The sequence below is a fragment of the Bos mutus genome, chromosome 7, assembly GCF_027580195.1.
Source record: "Bos mutus isolate GX-2022 chromosome 7, NWIPB_WYAK_1.1, whole genome shotgun sequence".
Lineage (NCBI taxonomy): Eukaryota > Metazoa > Chordata > Mammalia > Artiodactyla > Bovidae > Bos > Bos mutus.
In genome coordinates, this window is record NC_091623.1 from 12,697,989 (window position 1) to 12,720,663 (window position 22,675).

Consider the following 22,675-nt stretch of genomic DNA (forward strand, 5'->3'; position numbering starts at 1 on the left):
AGTACAGTAGTATGGTACAACAGCTGGCACTTCTTAGCAGTACCACCTACATCACCGCTGCTTTTATGCCAGCTTCTGGACATCCTGGACTTGAAATCAAGATACCGTATGACTGTACTCTACACAGTACTGTAAAGTACACAAGAGCACAGCCGCTTGTGGGCGACGCAAGCAGGTGACAATATACACCAGACACGTGAACTAACTTACATGACTGGACACGTGAACACATGTTTGTATCTTTGAAAGTTTGCAACTCGAAGGTTCATATGTCAGAGACTCACTGTACTTTAAAAAATCGTAAGAAAGTACAGCTCTTTCCTCATCTCTGCCTCTATCTAATACTCTTTACTCGGATAACACACTTGCTAGGTACAATGTACCGCCTTCAGTATCAGTCCTTCCTTGGTGGCTTTTAGAGGATAGGGTCTCTGGTTAAGAGTACAGGAGGTGCTGGGGAAGGTGGGCAGTAGTGGGTGTGAGCTCACTCCTGCCCTGCAGTGTAGGGATGGCTGGCTAAGTGGGCACTGAGGAAGGAGAGAGGTCTTTTTGCTTTTAGGTAGGAAAGCTTACTAGTGGAGGTGGGTCATCGATTGTGCTTTTTAATCCTGTTTCACCAGATGTGCAGATAATAGAAATATGCTCCAGATTCTGACAACAGGAAGACTGGCAGAGTTTCTACCGTTATTAAAAAATTGTTTTCCTGTACCTTTGGGTATTTTAATGGGAAGTTCAAAGAAAACATCTGAGCTGCCAGTTAGATGCCATTTTAAAGGGAAGTCTTAAAGTTTGAAAGGCACATAGAGCAAAAAGGAAATAGAAATGTGAAGTATTCAAAAGCATACACACAAATGAAAAGAAAACTGGAGTAAAGATAGTCATATATAACATAACCAGGTAAAAGAGTATAAGATCTGCTGAAATAGTGCACTGAAGACCCAAGCAGAAGCAACATCATCATTCTCTCCACCCCAAGCAATTTTATTTAATTATCAAACGTCATAGCTATTGAATCTAAGAGATAGGCAAGTAATACAGATTAAACATTTTCTCTAAAAATATGACAGTTACTTAATATGAGAAGTAAGTGATTTCTACTTTAGAACAGAAATAGATTCAGGATGATTCTGTCTATACCATCCTCCAGGGAAGCCCAAGGATACTGGGGTGGGTAGCCTATCCCTTCTCCAGCAGATCTTGCACACCCAGGAATTGAACTGGAGTCTCCTGCCTTGCAGGTGGATTCTTTACCAGCTGAGCTACATGGGAAGTCCATACCATCCACACTTCACAAATTTACATTTTCTTAAAATTTAAATTAATGTTAAACATTGGATCAGTTTCATGTTTATTCAGAATTAAGGCCACTGCTAGTCAATGTAGGTACCTGCATATAAGCAAAAGGCATCCCTTCTGGGTAAATACTCCACAGACTTCACGACTGGAAACCAGCTATCTTCCGGTCTCCTGCTGACTCTGACTCAGGCATCTTTGTGCAGTGCACATACTACACAGATGTACGGAGGAGAACTCTCTCACATATGAACCCAAGGTTTCAAAAGTCAAGAAAGCTATCTCCTGGGTCAGTAGATTTAAAGTATTATTTTAAAGACTGAAAGCTTAAATTTTAACCTGTGCCTACATTTGTGACATTATTAAGAAACAAATATATTTATGCAGTCAAATCACAGCCACAAAATGATAAGGAAAACTCCCATGATGCCAGATACACAGATACCATAGATACAAGCCTAAGGACGGCAGTTTAGTCCATAGGCACAAGGCAAAGCTACACTTGTTTCCTGGAGCAGCGAGAGAGCAAGCCTAGGTACAACTAGAACAGCAAACAGAATCATAATACCTGGTCATAATTGGGTTTATTTGGCAATTTAGTAATTACTATAGTTATTTTATAGGTGAATTCATTATATGATAGATTTTATGATAAATGTAGGCTACTGCAGTATTCTTTTTGCAATAAATCACACTATTCCTCTATTTTTGAATGTCCGTTAATCTACATAGAATGCATCTTTACCTTACATCTTGAAGTGAAACAAATCACATAACTTCAAGGATTATACATATTTTTCTAAGAACATATAAAAATACTTTTGAATTATTACTTAAAAAAGGTTAATATGACCAATTGTGGGGCTCTCAAAAGGAACAGATTTTTGTTGTTAACTGTTACAAAGCACAAAGAAAGTGAAAAAATATATATATGTACTCACTGAATTGGCATTTGTCGGGTTTGGCCAAGGTCTACCACCACCTGGGCCCCTACAAGACAATATGATAAATGAAATTTTAACTCATGCTCTGAATGTTTCACAATAAGCAACAACATCATAAAATACTAACATTTATAAATTCAGTTACCATGCTGTTCTAGTTCAGCACTGCAATTACTCTTTATATTCTCACAGCTTTTTTAATTACTAAAATCCAAAAGCCTTATCATTCCCCAAACAGCTTTCTTTCCAAATCAAATTACTAGGTTCAGTTATTATAATAACCACTAAAAGTGGTAATCACCTATAGCAGTAAATATATATATACATATATTGAATCATTATAAGAATCTGCTTTTGGAGTAAAAATAACTAATTATGAGATAAATACAAACTATAAATGTGACATCAATATAAGTCCTTTCTGTATCATTCAAAATGAAATTGTAAAATAGAATTATATATAAAATTATTGCTTGTATTAAGCTACAAATAAATGTATATAAAAGTTCCCTCCTCTTCAAAAAATTTGCATAGAATATCACATTACTTTATACATCTATATGTCAATCTATCTTTCAGTGCTGACAATTTAGTTACTATTAAACAAGGGGATCACATTTCTTGTTTTCATAATTGTAGTTCAAGACGGTGGTCAGAGTAAATCTTGGGGGGAAAAAACAGGAGGTAAGCTATGCCAACATATGTCAATACATTGCTTCATGTTAGGGTGGAGAAGCATGCTCCCTATTCTATAGCTTAAAGACATAATGATTTTAAAACAAAATTAATGCCTAGTTAAGTTAAAAAGTTCTCCTGTCCATATGCTTTTAGTATTAACTGCACCTGAATAAATACTGCCTGATGAGAAGGAGACTACTGTTAGCATGTCCTTTGTAATTAGGGTCACTCAAAACTCCTTTCCCTCTAATATCAATGAAAACACTGAGCTTTTTAATTAAAAAAAAAAAAAAAAAGTCCCCTGATTCTTACTCTATGGACCTTAAGCCTAAAATTCTAAATGTTAGATAGAAATTGTCCAAATTAGCTGTATTACCCATGTTTGGTTGGAATATTTAGAACTGTTTTGAGTATTATTTTGGGATTCCAAGGAATGCAAACAGCAGGGAAGGGCATGAGAAATTGTGTCCTTAGGCTCCATTAGGATGCCCAAGTACAATTTTACCCAATTCTGTTGGAGGAATAGAGGGGGAAATAAGATGTTGGAGTCAAAATACTGGTCAAAATATTATGCACAGCCAGAAGGTGAGGGACACATGTATTGTTTCTGGAAATAATTCCTCTCTAAGATGATGATGATGACTTTATAATTAGTTACTGGAGCACTTTAGAAAGGTGATTTTACATAGAGGATTCAATGTCTTAATGGGCAGAAACTGAGGTTAAGCACAGGATATATGTTGATCAAGTGAAATATTTGACTTGCTTGATGTTAAATAAAATACAGTGGAGAAATTAGGAAATACTTATCTTACAACAAGATAACAATATATATATCCAAATCATGGCCAAAAATTGTTTGCAATGATATGCAGATAATTTCATAATTCTGAAGTATTATGTTTAAACAAGGACTGTGTGAATAAGATATATTAAATATAATTTTTACTTAAAATTTGCTTAATGTTAATATGTTAAACTAAATATTAATTAAACAAATAAATAAAAATTAAATGATTACGCTAAATTTATTCTAAGAACCATAAAATACCTTTTATGCATTTCAACTGTTTGACAGATACTAATGTCTCAGCTCACCATGTATTTCATAATAAATTGCATTTTACTGTAATGGGTTAAGTATTCATTTGGATAAGCTAAATTTCCCCTATCATTACCACTGTGTTAGAAAACACTTTAAGTTTTGCAAATACTATCAAATAAAGTGAGGGTTATAGTAGTGAGTAGTTCTATTAGAACAACTTCTTAAGTGCAGTAAGTTTTCTCTACTTTTGAGGGCCATCAGTATTATCAAGAGAATAATCTACAAACTATAGGTATGATTTTGAATGTAAATTTCTACATAAGTATAGTTTGAAGTAGAATCAGTTAATCTCATTTAAAAATAAAGAGAAAAATGAAGTTTAAAAGAATGTTGTTTACTTAGGAAGTTTTCAAGGCTGGTCTTCCTTTGTTTTTTGTTTTAACTGATTCTAACTGAACTCTCCTCTCTTTACATTTCCTACTCATAAATACTACCTAGACCTCAAACCTAACGGACTCAGTTGTAGCTTGCTGCAATCTGCTTGTCCCAAATTACAATTCCTCTGCTATTCCCAAATAAACTCATCTTTTTAAGCTCGGAAAAAAAAAAAAAAGTCTTTAATTTTTGGTAGGGTGTATGGATATGATGAAGGCAACCATGACTACCAAAGAGAAAAAATATCTTTTCTTCCATAATTCAGTCATTTCATTTCAAGATAATAACTATGTAAACCTTCTAATTCTATAGGGTATGATCTAGAACCTAAAGGGTCTAGATCCTTTGAAATTATTTGTCCTTTTAGTTCCTATAAAATACCAAGGGACACAAAGTTGAATTAGAAATGTTTTAAAATGCTGAATCTTACATTCTTTTTAAATTTGTAAAAATGTACTTTATTTAAAAATACAGTTTTCTTTTAAAAATCTATGATGCATTTGAAAACATTTACATTGTGGTTACAGTTTGTAAATTCTACTTTAAGTTACTGAAATTGATATTGAATTTTAATTCTAAATATATAGTACTAGCTATAGAAACACTAAAAATAGGCTCTTATTTTAATTTTAGATGACACTGCATATGATTTACCCTGAGTTTAGAGCATGGAAATATAAAAATCATACCAAAATAACCATTTTCTTTGGAGATGACCAGTATGTTTTTTAACAACAAAATAATCAAAATTTTGTTCCAAATGGTTTGGTTTCAGTAAGAGAGAAAGCTGCAGTTAGAATATGGTATTTATTTACTTTCATGACCAGGGCTGGGTATTTTTTACTATCATTACATTTTGGTATCAAATAATGAAAAGTGACAAACTAAAGAAACCTCATCCAGCTATAGATCTCTGGTAGATCCCTCCTGATCCCAACACAAATGTCTAGACTATTAAAGACGTAGCCCAACGTGGTGCCTGTCGTTCAGTCGCTAAGGCATGCCCAGCTCTTTTGCCGCCCCCCAGACTGTAGCCCGCCAGACTGCTCTGTCCTTGGGATTTCTCAGGGAAGAATACTGGAGTGGGTTGTTATTTCCTTCTCCAGGGGATCTTCTTGACCCAGGGACTGAACCCGTGTCTTCTGCACTGGCAGGAGGCTTTTTTACCACTGAGCCACCAGGGAAGCCCTAGCCTAAGTAACACTAACTCTAATGCCCTTTCCTTTAATTTTTAATTTATCCAACATGTAAAATAATGACATGAAGAAAGTCATAATTTCAGTTAGAAATACTTACTTGCCATTACATAGTAAGATTTAATTTGTTTTAATGATAAGTATGGAGTGAATTTCAATAAAATTTATTGAGTACAATAATACAGTTTATTTATGTCTCTTTAAATTCACTTTTGCTTTATTGGGGCCAAAATCAATAAAACAATGAGTCTCTCTGTTTAGATCGTCCATATTTCAGAACTTTCTCTGTTAGAGGGAAATATTCATCATAAATATTTCCTTAAAGGAATCCTAATTTATAGAAAACTTAAAATTATATAAGACCCCAAATAACAGTCAATAGTAATTAATGGAATGTCAATCTTTAAAGCTTAAGATTTCTTTAAAAGCTGGAAATTATACATATAGTAACATAATATATAATAAAAATATTTTAAAATATCTGGATATATTAAAATGAGAAACCCAAACACCAACAGAAATAATCATTTGAAATTTTCAGCCATACTTTTAGTCTTCATAGTCTATGGAATTAAATACACCCATAAGTATGTTTAAATGTATGTGAGAAAGAAATTAGACAATTTTAAGCAGCTATCTGATTTCCAGTGGTCACATGAGAATGACTTTTCTTATACTAGCAAAACCAAGTTGATCTAAAGTCGACCACATCACTAATTATCATGATGAGTAATATACCAAATGATATTAGATACATTCTTAATATTTAATGAGAATTCTGGGTTGATCACAGCATTCAAAATGTATACTCCTTAACATCTATACATAGAATTCAAATTATCCTTTAGAAGCTATTTCACTTTAAAGTCAGAATCTTAGGTAAATTTTATATATATCTAAATCCTATTATTGAGAGTTTCAACTTTTGATATAAGCACAAAATATCACTCCTTTTTGTAGCAATCATTAATAAAGTTAAACCTTTGAGGAATTTAAGAAAAGACTTCATGTCTATCCATTTTTACTTTAAAAGTAAAAAGATGGGATAGGAAAATCTGACCTACTTTTTTCCCCCTTGTTCTGTCAGTTTTAAGCCTGGTTGGTATCCACCTATTAACCTATTTTCTATTTTAGGCAAAACTGCTTTCCATGAAAATGGTTCCAGAAACTTAAACAAATCCCTATGGACATCAAACAAAGCTTACCTCAGTATATATTCAATGCCATTAAATGATGGCAGAGTCGTGTAGTCTGATAGATAAGTAACCAAAACATGGACTAATGGGGAATATGGAAATAGATGAGACTACCCAAGCCATAAACAGAACTCTTTCATTATTTCTGATAAATTTTCTTTAGGCCACATCATGGAATTGATCTTCTAATGAATTAATGAAGGCCATTAACAAGTTCTGGGTGTATATGGAACTTTGAGGGCAAGTAAGACAATGGAAAAGAAATTAAAACTCCTTAACAAATTGCATTCTATTGATTGATCAAGTAACTGCTCTCCTTGGTTTTGAAAGGCCTTTACAGTAAAAAACAAAAACAAACAAAGTCTATTAGTTTATTCCCTAAGTATATCTTGAATTTTCAAAAGAAATTATACTATGGAAAGTTCTTTAATAAAGAAGAAACTACTAGAAACTTCTTCCTGAGTTAACAGTGGTCCCAACAAAGCAAATATACATCCATCTTTAGGAAGGACATCTATAGGCATACGTATTTCTAAAAGTTTAAAACTCATAGGAATCATACTGTATCTGTTACAATGAACAATATTCACTTGTCTACTTCTGGAGGGTTAAGTCATGGTCTTGGTGTCATCTCTTCATATTTTTGTATGGACTGCATGAATACTATGTGCTTATTTACAAGAGATTCATTTTTATGATAAATAGAACATGAAAATCAGGCTAAAAGTTGGCATTTGAAATGGAAAAAAAAGGTTGCAAAGGAAGGCAGAAAAACAGAGAATATGTTGTGAAAACGAAGCAAACACCACAGTTCACATTTAGTTCATTTATACTGTCGTTTCATTTTACATTACAAAGAAATTTAGCTTAAATTGTGTTACAAATTGGTGTGACTTTAGAAGACAGAAAACAGAACAGTTTACAGGACAATATAGCATTTTGCTTACATGTTCATTCCAGGCATTCCGGGGCCACCTAAAGCATTCAGTGGGGGTCTCATTGCACCTCCATAGTTCTGTAATGATAACCAAGGGTCAGACTACCACAAAACAAAAAAACAAAACCAAAGAGGAGGGGGGAAAGAAAGAGAGCAGGTTAATGATTTCCCTACATAACTCCTGGTTGGATAAGGCCTGTGCAATTCATTCTCTGAAGGGTCCACTCTTGTACTTTTGCTTCTATTTAGCAGTTACATTGGTTTGTGTCTTTTTAAAACTATGTGAATATGTATGATCATTGGAGCATGTTAAATGATTAAGGTATATTTACAATTGTAATATTCAATTATCTTAATTTCTTGATATCTGTACAACAGTGAACTTTTTCAAGCAAGACATTTCATAAATCCCAAACTCTGTTTTTAAAGAAAAGACTAAGTCAATATGTTTGAAACTGTCAGAATCAGAACAATTATGTAGTCTGAAAACAAACAGGTGAATCTAATATAAGCAAGTTGAATGTGAACTTCTGTCTGCAAAATAATATATTCCAGAAAAAAATGTACTAGTATACAAATCCACAAAAATATATGAACACTAAAGTATACTTAAAATATGCACGTGTGAATTATGATTAGACAGACTTCTGTCAATATTTGAATGTTATGTGCATTCAAAAAATAAAAACATGTAATGTACATATCAGATTAGTTTCCATAAGGGCCAAAAGATTATTTTTAATATGATCATATTAATATATTTTAAACTATCAACTAGTATACTTCATGCTTGGCTTTCTGACATTACTATTCCTCCAACTTCTCTGACCATTCTTCAGTTTCCTTTGCTGATTACTTTTATTTTGCCAACTCTTTAAATATTGCTTTTCTCCGAGTTCTAGCCACAGCATCCTTCTAAATAAATATGCATTTATGGGTAAACTTATCTGCTACCATTAGTTCAACAATTATTTATATGTTAGGAATCTCAAATCCGTTTTGTCATGATGTCTCCCCTAAGCCCTTAGACAACTCACATGTTGAACTTCATATTGGTTGTTTCTATCTGGATACCATTTCACACTCAACACACCTAAAAGTCACCTCCATTTTCTCTTCTCACAGCTGCGTTCTTTATACTGCCTTCCTCAGTCAGTTCTGTGGCATCACCTTCTATACAGTAGTCTAGGCTAAGAACCTCTGGGAGCTCCTTGATGTTTCTTTCTTTTATTTCAATTTCCGTATCCAGTCAGTTACCAAGGTCTATTGATTCTACCTGTGAAATAGCTCTTGAAATACTGCTCCCTTCATATCACTCATCTCTGTCATTTACTGACACGACTGTACTCTCTTAGTTGGTCTCTCTGACTAAGCCTCTCCCCCTCCCAATCTATTCTCCATACTGACTCCAGAACTGTGCTTCTTAAACTCAGTCCTCTTTATGTTGCTTAAAAGCCATGATGACCCACACTGTCTATCAAATGAAGTCTTTCCTTCAGCAAGGCCCTATGATGTTATTCACAGACCAGCCTTAGCTGCCCTCATTTCCTATCATATTTACTTTCTTCCCTTACCCCCACCTCCACCCTCCAGATTACTGAATTTCCTGTGGTTTAGAAACACGCAGTGGACTTCTACACTCATGGTAACTCATCTGCTATGGCCTTCTGTGTAGTAGGTGCTAAGATGACAAGGAAATATTCAATGAGAGGAGGTCTGTTAACTCCAGGGAGTAAGCCAGTTTGTAAATAAACCTACCTAGTTACATGTTGTTCTCATTATTAAGACATCATATTTAAATGTCTCAAATGAGGTGCTATGGAACAGGAGAATGGTATCTATCCATAGCTGAGAGAGCTATTTCTCTTAACCTCTGGGTCATACATGGGGATGGCAGCAGCAGTATTAGCCAGGAGTCTCTGAGAAGAAAATCCGTCACTGGGAACAAAATCCCCATGACAGACTATAACAGAAATTCTTCATAAAATAAACTCCCCTCATTTTTGACCCTAGAAGGTCTATGTTTTGTTTTATTGACGGATACATTTGTTTTGTTCATAGCTCTGGACATAGATAGTGGTTTGAAAATCTGTTTCCCCTGCCCCATTTCCTCTGCTCCCCTTTCTATACGTGTGTTTACTGGTCAGATTCTCCCAATGATCCATTCAACCTTAACTTTCCTATCTACAAAGTGATAACATCAACTCTCTTATAAGCTTATTGGAGGAAAAATGAAATCGTACACAACACCTATTATAGTGCTTGATGTATTAAAGGCAAGATACCTGGTGCTCAAAAACTGCAGTTGCTAACTGCTTACACTGTTAATAAGGGACCAACTTAAATGAGTCTTCTCATTTTCCCTTGGGCCCTCAATCCTAACAAAATTACATGCTTTTGACGTAATGACTCCCTGCCAGAGAAGGTATATTTCTTTTTTTGACTTTTTTCCTACTGTTTAATAGTTTTTCTTTATGTATCTGCATCTCATGCTAAACAATAAGTACCTGAAGGTAGAATCTGTTCTACTTATCTGTGTAGATCCAATGCTCATGTATCACAGTTCATAAGTGTTACAGGATGTCCGTAAGAAATTACCCAATACATATTTTGAGAAACTTATAATATTTTAATTTTGCAAATAATCTGAAGCAAACAGAAAACAGGAAGATAAGAAAGAATAACAACAGTCTTTCTAATGGGTAACAAAGGCAGAATGGGAAGAGCTAATTTGGAATCACTGAATTTTAAAGCTGATGGCAGCTATACAATTCCATCTGGTTTAATCTCTCTCCCAATGCAATGGTCCTGACAAAGGACTGTTCAGACTCTGCCTGGAAAGTTTACAAAGAGTGTTTCCATGATTGGGCAGTTAAATTTCTAGAAAGTTATTATACTGAACTAAATTCCACTTCCCATCTTAGATGTGAAAATACAGAATTAGTTTACTTCCTCTTAACATCTTAGCATTTCTTCACCCTAAGTATTTGACTTGGAAGCCATGATATGTTCCTGTTTGCATATAACTCACTTTTCCTCCAGATTTCTAAAAGAACTAGAACTAGTTGGAGAGTCTTGAAGTTTTCTGTTAATCACATGTATCTGCTGAGCCTAAGAACGCAGACAAGCTAACAATATATTATTACAAGAGCCACACAGAAAAATGACTTCAAATATGATATTAGGGAAGACATTTTTCTAGATTGAATAAGTAATTCTGCTTTTCCATTGAAAGGATACTGATATCAGTCTAAAAATCATGTATTACCACTGAACTTTGATTTAAAATAAATTAAGGGGTGGTAGAAATATACCAGGATTTGGAGCAAAGTTTTATTTCTTCCTCCATGTAGTAGGTTTTAATCATATATTTACTATATTCTAGTGTGCATTTTGCCTTCAGCAGCAGAATATATATATATTTCTTTTAGGAATTCAATTATTTTAATAGATAACTACTGTCCCTCTTCACCACATTGGTATTAAGCTGAAAAACCTGGAAATAATATCTGTGATACAAAGGAGATATGTATTTTGTTTGTGCATAAAACTAGAAACAATATTCCAGAGATGCTTCTATAATTCAGCTATAAAAAAGCAGAAGCATTCTGTTCTTGGGTAGTATCTGTATTATTAAATATCTGTCATGAGAGTCTTTTTTTTCTCTTTTAAGAAACACAGCTAACTTTGTATTACAGATCTCACAGTTTATAATCCATATGTTACATATACCAGGTGTTATAAGTAAATATAAGAATCTCTCAATTCAAATGATTTTTCTTCATGTTTAAACTACTGTATCATTCATATGAATATGATTCCTGTTTTCATTTAAGTACATGATATGTATAAACAATTTCATTTAATCTTTTATACTTAAATACAGTGTTACATAAGTTGTTGCAGGCATTTCTGGTTTCTGAGGTAAATTCATACCAGAACACTTTACTTCCCCCAAATTATAAAGAAATAGATAGCAAAGATATTAATCCAAATGGAAGAAATAAACTACTCTCTTTAGGTTTGAAAATGCAAAGAAAGAATTCATGCTTTATGATAAACTGAGTAAAACTCTTCAGTAACAGAAATAGATGGGGAAACAGTGGAAACAGTGTCAGACTTTATTTTTCTGGGCTCCAAAATCACTGCAGATGGTGACTGCAGCCATGAAATTAAAAGACACTTACTCCTTGGAAGAAAAGTTATGACCAACCTAGATAGCATATTGAAAAGCAGAGACATTACTTTGCCAACAAAGGTTCATCTAGTCAAGGCTATGGTTTTTCCAGTGGTCATGTATGGATGTGAGAGTTGGACTGTGAAGAAAGCTGAGTGCTGAAGAATTGATGCTTTTGAACTGTAGTGTTGGAGAAGACTCTTGGGAGTCCCTTGGACTGCAAGGAGATCCAACCAGTCCATTCTGAAGGAGATCAGCCCTGGGATTTCTTTGGAAGGAATGATGCTAAAGCTGAAACTCCAGTACTTTACTTTGGCCACCTCATGCGAAGAGTTGACTCATTGGAAAAGACTCTGATGCTGGGACGGATTGGGGGCAGGAGGAGAAGGGGACGACAGAGGATGAGATGGCTGGATGGCATCACTGACTCGATGGACGTGAGTCTGGGTGAACTCCAGGAGTTGGTGATGGACAGGGAGGCCTGGCATGCTGCGATTCATGGGGTCACAAAGAGTCGGACATGACTGAGCGACTGATCTGATCTGATCTGATCTGAAGAGACTACTCACCAGAAGTGTTTTCTTACTTTCTGTTGTAATTTACTTAAAACACAAAACACATAAATTTTTGGCTCGACATTTTAAAATATAAAGACCAGTATGCTTTTTTACTTTTGCATTTTCAAATGAGATCTAAGTATTCATATGTTCAATAGCTTAGGTAAGCATCAGTATATCTTTCAAATACTGAAAAACTTACTCAAATCAGACTCTAATTTTTAAAAGTGTTGAAAATATTGGTCTGGAATGACAAAAACTCAAAGAGCAGCTAGCCAAAAAAAAGTGACCTGAATGAAGAATAACTAAATTATAGACATCAACTTTTGACATATATTCAAAATGTATCTATTATGAAAATCTGTTGAGAAAAAAAAATTCTTCAAGTTGTATATAGCTCTAAAACTAGTTGGCATAGTTTATTAAAGACTAAAACGAAGATCATGGCATCTGGTCCCATCACTTCATGGCAAATAGATGGGGACACAGTGGAAACAGTGGCTGACTTTATTTTTCTGGGCTCCAAAATCACTGTAGATGGTGACTGCAGCCATGAAATTAAAAAACAGTTATTCCTTGGAAGACAAGTTATGCCCAACCTAGACAGCATATTAAAAAGCAGAGACATCACTTTGCCAACAAAGGTCCATCTAGTCAAGGCTATGGTTTTTCCAGTGGTCATGTATGGATGTGAGAGTTGGACTGTGAAGAAGGCTGAGCACTGAAACATTGATGCTTTTGAACTGGGTGTTGGAGAAGACTCTTGGGAGTCCCTTGGACGGCAAGGAGATCCAACCGGTCCATCCTAAAGGAGGTCAGTCCTGGGTGTTCATTGGAAGGACTGAAGTTGAAGCTGAAACTCCAATGGTTTGGCCACCTGATGTGAAGAGCTGACTCATTTGAAAAGACCCTGATGCTGGGAAAGATTGAGGGCAGGAGGAGAAGGGGATAACAGAGGATGAGATGGCTGGATGGCGTCACTGACTCGATGGACATGAGTTTGGGTAGGCTCTGGGAGTTGGTGATGGACAGGGAGGCCTGGCGTGCTGCGGTTCATGGGGTCGCAAAGAGTCAGACACGACTTATGCAACTGAACTGAAAAGTATAGTCAGTCAGTGAACTATTCTACAGATCTTATAAATTCTAATTGCCATTAACAGATTAATGATGGTTGGCCCCATAAATCACCATCCCTAATATGAGCAGAAATAGCAAAAAATAATTTAAATATCTAGATTAGAGTTTCATAAGATCTTAAGAAAATATATAGGAAATAAATTATCCTAAATAATTTTTTTTATTTTGACAATCTCACAAATATTTACATAATAGGTACCTCTGAAAAATTTGTGCTTCATGTTCCAATACAATTTATATAGTTGATCCTTGAACAACATGGGGTTGAACTGTGCTAGTCCATTTATAAGTGGACTTTTTTCAGTAAATACATTATTGGAACATTTTTGTGGATTTGCAACAATTTGTAAAAACTTGCAGATGAAACACATAGTCTAGAAAGAGCAAGAAAATTAAGAAAAAGGTATGTCATGAATGCATAAACTATATGTAGACATAAGTCTAGACTCAGGCATAAGCAGAGTGATTTTTAATATAAAATGAATGTCTTAGTTTTCTTACTGTTTTATAATTTTGCTTTCAAACACCTACATTACTCCATAGTATATGCTTCTCTCTCTCTCCCCCTTAATTAGAGAAACCATGTTATCAGCCTACCATCACATGTAAGCAGTTTAAAAAATTTTGACAATATTTAAATACTGTATTCTGAATATGCCTGTAATACTATATGCCATGAAAATGTTATAATGATTCATTCATTAGTGTATAGGCTAGGCTATGATGAAGCAAGTGTTGATTATTACACTAGGTTACCATAAAGCTATCATAGTGCTGCTTCTTCATTATCAATGCATGAAGTGTTATACCTGTAAATAAATAGGAATATATTCGCCTTTTCTTTTAATTTTTGACATCTAGTGTTTTAAATATATGTAATATATACAGTGTTTCATATCATTTAAGACAATATATATATTTTTAATCTTAGACAAATCTTGTTAGCAGGTATATACATATTTTAAGACAATATTGACATAGATACTGACAGATAATTCATCTTATAAACTAGATGATGTAAACTTATGGTATTGATAAATATAGTACTGTACTGTAATTGTATTTTCTTATAATTTTCTTAATAACATTTCCTTTTCTCTATATTACTTTATCGTAAGGATACAGTATATAATACATATAATACATTTATAAAATATGTGTTAATTGTTTATGTTATCAGTAAGGTCTCTGGTTAACAGTAGGCTGTTAAGTTTTAGGGAATCAAAAGTTATACATGGGTTTTCAATTGTGCAGTGGTTTGGTGCCCGTAACTCCCACATTTTCAAGGGTCAACTGTGTATTACATGTTGATTAGGAACTCTTAGATATAAGTCACATTTACCTGGGTAAATGTGGTTAGAGTCTTAAAAATCTGTTTTGGGCACACAACAAAATACTTAACATTTTTAAAGTATATACATGAAATAAGCTCCTAAAACCATCATTTATATAGACTGTTCTTGGAGAGAATAAGAAAAGTAAATGATCCTTTTAACCAGTGGTATGATACACTGACCTCTGACCTATGAGGGAGAAATGTACAACTCTGAATTGTGGATTCGCTTCTTTGAAATATAACATTACAAAATTAAATTCTACCTCAGGCAGTTTTCCCAAGAGAGACAAAGAGAGGTTTTAGCTAAAATAAGTGACAGCCTGGAGCAGCATACTAAAAAAATGTCATCAACAGCTGAATAGGTTCAATCTTGGTGTATCCTCCTGGGAAACTGATAGAGAAGTAGGCTAATAACATCTAGTGTATACTGTTGTATTACACTTTTTCAGCGAGACCCATTTTAATGTTTGTTTCTAAATGGTTTTCTATTGTTTTCATACTCGAAATATGGTACTATATCATGGTCAGTGGCATTAAAGACTTAAGAGAAATATATTTTATGCCACTTATTCTGTTTAATTCAATTAGATTTTAAATTATCTTAGTTCTCCTTTATAATAATTACTATAATTATTCATATTTCCTCAATATAAAAAAGGGTAACAGTTACCTTTTTTAGTAATAATTACTATAATGGATTTCTACACAATGTATTTTCTAGAATGTACCAAGGGCAAATGTGGCTTGATGTTACATCTATTTGGACATGTCATAGACAACATATCCTCAAGAGCTTAAAAACTATGTCATATTAAGTCTTTTATTTATATATATATATATATATATTTAGAAACCAGCAGATAATACAGTTTATTTGTGTAAGATGAAGGCAGAAACTCAGCCTCTGGCTTCCTGCACTTTTTACCTGTGGTCCTAAGGGCACCATTCCTCTTGGAGGAGTCATTCTCTGCATTGGCCCACCCATATTTGGATGACCTAAAAAGAGAAAAAAGTGTGACAATATTAGCAATGTAATGAGCATGAGTGCTAAATCAGAAGCTACAGCCTCCTTTCTGCCTGGTGCTACACCTTATTTACTAAGGGACTAAATTATTGACATCACCTCTACTTGGCTTCCACAGCCATTCTTCTACCTCTTACCACAGGGCTGTCCCTGCCCCCACTCTCCATTAATGTCTTGAAAGTGAAATCTTCCTCTTCTGTGTTGAATTATAATACATCTGTCATAACATTTGCTCCCCTTCTTTTAGAACAGTGAACAGAGCCATCCATGTTTGTGGTACCTAAACAGGTCAGTGGACGGACCCAATTATTGGGTTTGTTAAACTATCAAGGAAGTCACTTGCTGCTTAGCATCATCTTTCCTCCTGCTTATCTTTTTGGTGGACAGACCCCTCTATCTGAAAAAGGCAGAGAAAATTACAAGTGACATAGTCACTTTGATTCTCACTTGCTAGAAGTTATATAAAAAGTTTTAGAAGTTAAGCGTTAAAACACAGATTTTGGATATTTAATTATTCTGTTCCTTGTGTTATCACTGCACTATCACAAATAATTAAGTTAGCAAAAAATATAATTACTTGGCCACGTTACCAAGTAAAATGCAACTGATATAATTATGAAAGATCTATACAAATAATACCTTCCCTAATAAATACAGGGTTTCCTTTGAGATTCTGCACATCAATTTAACTTTTACTTTAAAGCAGTCACCTTGTTGTCGAGTTGGGTCCATTCCACTGGGAAGTAATGGCTGACTTCCTGGGACACCTCCAAGTGCCTAGCATATTTAGTAAAAATAAAAAGCAGTAAGTATTGTAACTATTTATAAAATAAGAACTTTTAACAAGTATAGAATGCATTTGAGTATTTCCCAAGATTTTTTTCAAGCTGTATTTTTTTATATTGGATTATATTTTATTTACAACAATGTTAGTTTTGGGTGTACAGTATAGTGATTCAGTTATATTGAATATATGTATCTTCCTTTTCAAATTCTTTTCTATTATAGGTTATTACAGAGTATTGAGTAGAGTTCCCTGTGCTAGACAGTAGGTCCTTGTTGATTATCTATCTTGTGTATACTGGTCTGTATATATTTATCTCAACCTCCTGATTTATCTCCCCCCAACACCTTTCCCTTTTGGTAACCATACATTTGAAGTCTGGGAATCTGTTTCTCTTTGTAAATAAGTTCATTTGTATCACTGTTTTTAGATTTCACATAAGTGCTATAATATGATACTTGTCTTTCTCTTACTTCACTTAGTATGATAATCTCTAGGTCTATCCATGTTGCTGCAAATGGCATTATTTTTATGGCTGAGTAATATTCCATTGTATATATGTACCACATCTTCTTTATCCATTCCTCTCTCAATGGACATTTAGGTTGCTTCCATGTCTTAGCTACTCTTAAGTAGTACTGCAATGAACACAGGGGTGCATGATCTTTTCAAATTATAGTTTTCTCCAGTTACATGTCCTTGAGCGGGATTGCAATATTATATGGTAGCTCTATTTTAGACATTTAAGGAACCTGCATACTATTCTCCATAGTGACTGTATGAATTTATATTCCCATCAACAGTGTAGGCGGGTTCCCTTCTCTCCACACCCATTCCAGCATTTATTGTTTGTAGACTTTGATGATGGCCATTCTGACAGATGTGAGGTGATATCTATTTTTGATTTGCATTTCTCTAATAATTGGTAATGTGGAGCATATTTTCATGTGCTTTGTGGCCATCTGTATGTTTTCTTTGGAGAAACATCTATTTAGATCTAATTTTTATTGTTTCTTTATCTTAAGCTGCATGAGCTGTTTGTAGACATTTGGAGATTAATCCCCTATTGGTTGCATCATTTGCAAATATTTTTCCCCATTCTGTAAGTTGTCTTTTTGTTTTGTCTATGGTTTCCTTTGCTGTGCAAATACTTTTAGGTTTAACTAGATCCCATTTATTTTTGTTTTTATTTTCATTACTCTAGGGGGTAGAGCCAAAGAGATATTGTTGTGATTTATGTAAAAGAGTGTTCTGACTTTGTTTTCCTCTAAGAGTTTTATATAGTATCTGGTTTTACATTTAGGTCTTTTATCCTTTTTGAGTTTATTTTTGTGCATGGTGTTAGAGAATGCTCTAATTTCATTCTATGTAGCTGTTCAATTTTCCCAGACCCTCTTATTGAAGACGCTCTTCTCCATCCATTGATCTATTTGTTGTTGTTCAGTTGCTAAGTTGTGTCTGACTCTTTGTGATCCAAAGGACTGCAACACTCCAGGCTTCCCTGTCCTCCACTGGCTCCAGAGTTTGCTCAAATTCATGTCCATTGAGTTGATGATGCCATCTAACCATTTCATTCTCTGCTGCCCCCTTCTCCTTTTGTCTTCAATCCTTCTGAGCACCAGGGTCTTCTCCAATGAGTTGGCTCTTTGTATCAAATGGCCAAAATATTGGAGCTTCAGCTTTAGCATCAGTCCTTCCAGTGAATATTTAGGGTTGGTTTCCATTAATATTGACTGGTTTTACCTCCTTGCAGTCCAAGGGACTCTTAAGAGTCTTCTTCAGCACCACAATTTGAAAGCACCAATTCTTGATAGCTCAGCTAGTAAATAACCTGCCTGTAATGCAGGAGATTCCCCGTTTGAGTCCTGGGTCAGGAAGATCTGCTGGAGAAAGGATAGGCTACCCCACTCCAGTATTCCTGGGCTTCCCTGGTGGCTCAGCTGGTAAAGAATCTGCCTGCAGTATGGGAGACCTGGGCTTGATCCATGGGTTGGGAAGATCCCCTGGAGAAGGGAATGGGTACCCACTCCAGTATTCTGGCCTGGAGAATTCCATGGACTGTATAGTCCCATGGGGTCACAAAGAGTCAGACACAATTCAGTGACTTTCACTTCACTTTCTTTACGGTCCAACTCTCACATCCATACATGACTACTGGAAAACCATAGCTTTGACTATTTGGACATTTGTTGGTGAAGTGTTGTGTCTGCTTTTTAATACACTATCTAGGTTTGTCATAGCTTTCTTTCTAAGGAGCAAGCGTCTTTTAATTTCATGGTTGCAGTCACCATCACCAGTGATTTTGGAGCCCAATAAAATACAATCTGTTACTGCTTCCATTTCCCCCCTCTTCTATTTGCCATGAAGTGATGAGACCAGATGGTATGATCTTAATTTTTTAACACTGAGTTTTAAGCCAGCTTTTTCACTATCCTCTTTCACCCTCACCAAGAGACTCTTTAGAGCCTCGTCACTTTCTACCATTAGAGAGTTATTATCTGCATATCTGAGGTTGTTGATATTTCTCCTGGCAATCTTGATTCCAGCTTGTGAGTCATCCAGCCAACATTTCACGTGATGTACTCTGTATGTAAGTAAAATAAGCAGGGTGACAATATACAGGTTGGTCGTACTCTTTTTCCCAATTTGGAACCAGTCAGTTCCATGTTTGGTCCTAACTGTTGTTTCTTGATCTGCACACAGGTTTCTCCGGAGACAGATGGTCTGGTATTTCCATCTTTAAGAATTTTCCATAGTTTGTTGTGACCCACACAGTCAATGGCTTTAGTATAGTCAATTGAGCAGAAGTAGATGTTTTTTTGGAACTCCTTTGCTTTCTCCATGATCCAAATATATTTCTGTTTATGTCACTCCTATACTGTTTTGAATACTGTACCTTTATAGTACAGTCTGAAGTCAAGGAGCTGATTCCTTCCTTCAGCTCCATTTTCTTTTTGAAAATTGCTTTGGCTATTTAGGGTCTTTCATTTTTCCGTATTTCAAAATTTAAGATTTTTTGTTCTAGATCTACAAAAACTGCCGTTGATAATTTGATAGGGACTACATTGAATCTGAAGACTTCCTTGGGCAGTATAGTCATTTTGACAGTATTCTTTGAATCCAAAACCATGGTATATTTTTCCATCTGTTTGTGTCATCTTCCATTTGTTTCATTAGCGTCTTAAGTTTTCAGAATACGGTTTGCTTCCTTAGGTAGGCTTATTTCTAGGTGTTTTATTCTTTTTGATGTGATGTAAATGGCATTGCTTCCTAAACTTCTTTTTCTGATCTTTTGTTCTTAGTGTATAGAAATGCAACATTTCTGTGTATTAATTCTGTAGTCTGCACCTTTACCAAATTCGTTGAGCTCTAGTAGTTTTCTGGTAGTATGGCCAGGATTTTCTATGTACAGTATCACGACCTCTACAGTGGCAGTTTTACTTCTTCTTTTCCAACTTGGATTCTTTTTATTTTCTTCTCTGACTGCAATGGCTAGGACTTCCAAACCTATGTTGAATAAAAGTAGTGACAGTGGACATCCTTGTATTGTTCCTGATCTTAAGACGAAATGCTTTCAGCTTTTCACTGTTGAGTATGATGCTCTGTGTGTGTCTTTCATATATGGCTTTACCCTGTTTAGGTATGTTCCCTCTATGCTCAATTTCAGAAGAGTTTTTTTTTTTTTAATTATAAACTGATAATAGATTTTTGTCAGATGCTTTTTCTGCATCTACTGAGATTATCATATGGCTTTAATTCAATTTGTTAATGTGGTTATCACACTGATTGATTTGCAGATATTGGAACAATCCTTGTATCCCCGGGATAAATCCCACTCGATTTTGGTGTATGATCCTTTAATGTATTGTTGGATTTGGTGTGCTAGCCTTTTGTTTAGGATTTTGTGTCTATCAGTGACATTGGCGTGTTACTTTGTTTGTAGTATCCTTGTATTGTTTTGGTACCATGTTTGAGGCTGGCTTCAAAGAATGAGTTTGGGAGTGTTCCGATCTCTGTAATTTTTTGAAACAGTTTCAAAAGGATAGGTGTTAACTCGTCTCTAAATGTTTGATAGGATTCACCTGTGAAGCCATCCAGTCTGGGGTTCTTTGTTGGCTTGGGGTTCTTAAACCAAAGTTTCGATATCAGTGCTCGTGATTGTTCTAGTAATATTTTCTATTTCTTCCTAATTTGGTTTTGCAAGATTGTACCTAAGAATTTGTCCGCTTCTTCTAGGTTGTCCAGTTTATTGGCATAATGTTGTTTGTCTCTTACGATCCTTCATATTTCTGTATTCACTGTAACTTTTTCATTTCTGCTTTTATTGATATGAGCCCTCTCCCTTTTTTTCTTGATGAGTTTGGCTAAAGCTTTACCAATTTTGTTTATCTTCTCACAGAAGCAGCTTTTAGTTTCATTGATATTTTGTACTGTTTCTTCGTCTCTCATTCTTTTCTGCTCTGAGTTTATGATTTCTTTTCTCTGCTAACTTTGGGTTTTGTTTGTCCTTTTTCTAGTTGCTTTAGGTATACAGGTTAGGTCATTTATTTGAAATTTTTCTTGTTTCTTGTAGTAAGATTGTATTGCTATAATTTTCTCTTAGAGCTGCTTTTGCTATATCCCGTAGGTTTTGGACTGTTGTATTTTCATTTTCATTTGTCTCTAGGGAATTTTTTTATTTCCTCTTTGATTTCTTCAGTGATCTACTGATTGTTTAGTAGCACACTGTTCAGCTTCCACGTGTTTTTTTTTTATTACAATTTTTGTTTGTAGATTTGTACTCTTATTGCATTGTGGTCAGGAAAGATGATTGATATAATTTTAGTTTTCTTAAACTTATCAAGGCTTGCTTTATGGTCCAGTATGTGATCTATCCTGGAGAATATTCTACACACATTTGAGAAGACTGTGTATTCTGCTGCCTTTGGATGGCATGCTCTATAAATATCAATTAAGTTCATCTGGTCTAATATGTTGTTTAAGACCTGTGCTTCCTTAATGATTTTCTGTTTGGATGATCTGTCTATTGATGTAAGTTGGAGGTTAAAGTCCCCCACTTTTACTGTGTTACTGTCGGTTTCTCTTTTTATGACTGTATTTGCCTTATATATATTGAAGTGCTCCTATGTTGGGTGCATATATGTTTACAATTGTTATTATCTTCTTGGATTGATCCCTTAATCATATGCAGTATCCTTCTTATAACATTTTTTATTTTAAAGTCTATTTTGTCTGATATGAGCATTACTATTCCAGCTTTTTAAAAAAAATTTCCATTTGCATGAGAAATCTTTTTCCACCTCCTCACTTTCAGTCTTTATGTGTCCCTAGACCTAAAGTGGGTCTCTTGTAGACAGCATATGCATGGGTCTTATTTTTGTAGCCATTTAGCCAGTCTGTGTCTTTTGGGTGGAGCATTTAATCCATTTACGGTTAAAGTAATACTGATATATAGGTTCTTATGGTCATTTTGCTAATTGTTTTGGGATTGTTTTTATAGGTCTTTTTTCCTTCTCTTTGTCTTTTGTTCTCTTCTCTGGTAGTTGCATGATTGTCTTTAGTGTTGTGTTTAGATTCCTTTTTCTTTTTTGTGTGTATATTGTAGATTTTTGATTTGTGGTTACCATGAGGATTTGATATAGCAGTTCATGTATACACAGACTGTTTTAAGTTGCTAGTCTCTTAATTTCAAATGCATTTCCAATATCCTGCACTATTACTTTCTTCTTATGATTGCTGGATTTGATATCTTATTTGTGTGGATGATTTCCCACCTTTACTGTATGTCTGCTTTTACCAGTGAACTTTCCCATTTGTAATTTTCTTGTATCTAGTTGTGGCCTTTTCTACCTAGAGAAGGTTCTTTTAGCATTTGTTATAAAGCTGGTTTGGTAGTGCTCTTAACTTTTGGTTGTCTGTAAAGTTTTTGCTTTTTC

At 34.7% G+C, this 22,675-nt stretch overlaps 1 protein-coding gene across 8 annotated transcripts in view; it reads right to left on the reverse strand.

The window, feature by feature from the left end:
• The window catches only part of SSBP2 (single stranded DNA binding protein 2), a 318,494-nt gene that overhangs the window by 42,822 nt on the left and 252,997 nt on the right, over positions 1-22,675 (reverse strand). For 6 of the 8 annotated variants that reach the window (XM_070373069.1, XM_070373067.1, XM_070373073.1 and 3 more), the window contains 4 exons: positions 16,666-16,732; positions 15,857-15,927; positions 7,735-7,826; positions 2,235-2,283 (listed from right to left, as the gene is read on the reverse strand). In XM_070373069.1, the coding sequence (XP_070229170.1) occupies positions 2,235-2,283; positions 7,735-7,826; positions 15,857-15,927; positions 16,666-16,732 (279 nt within the window). The remainder of the gene's footprint in view (positions 1-2,234; positions 2,284-7,734; positions 7,827-15,856; positions 15,928-16,665; positions 16,733-22,675) is intronic. The other 2 variants (XM_070373070.1, XM_070373068.1) reach the window with 1 other exon arrangement.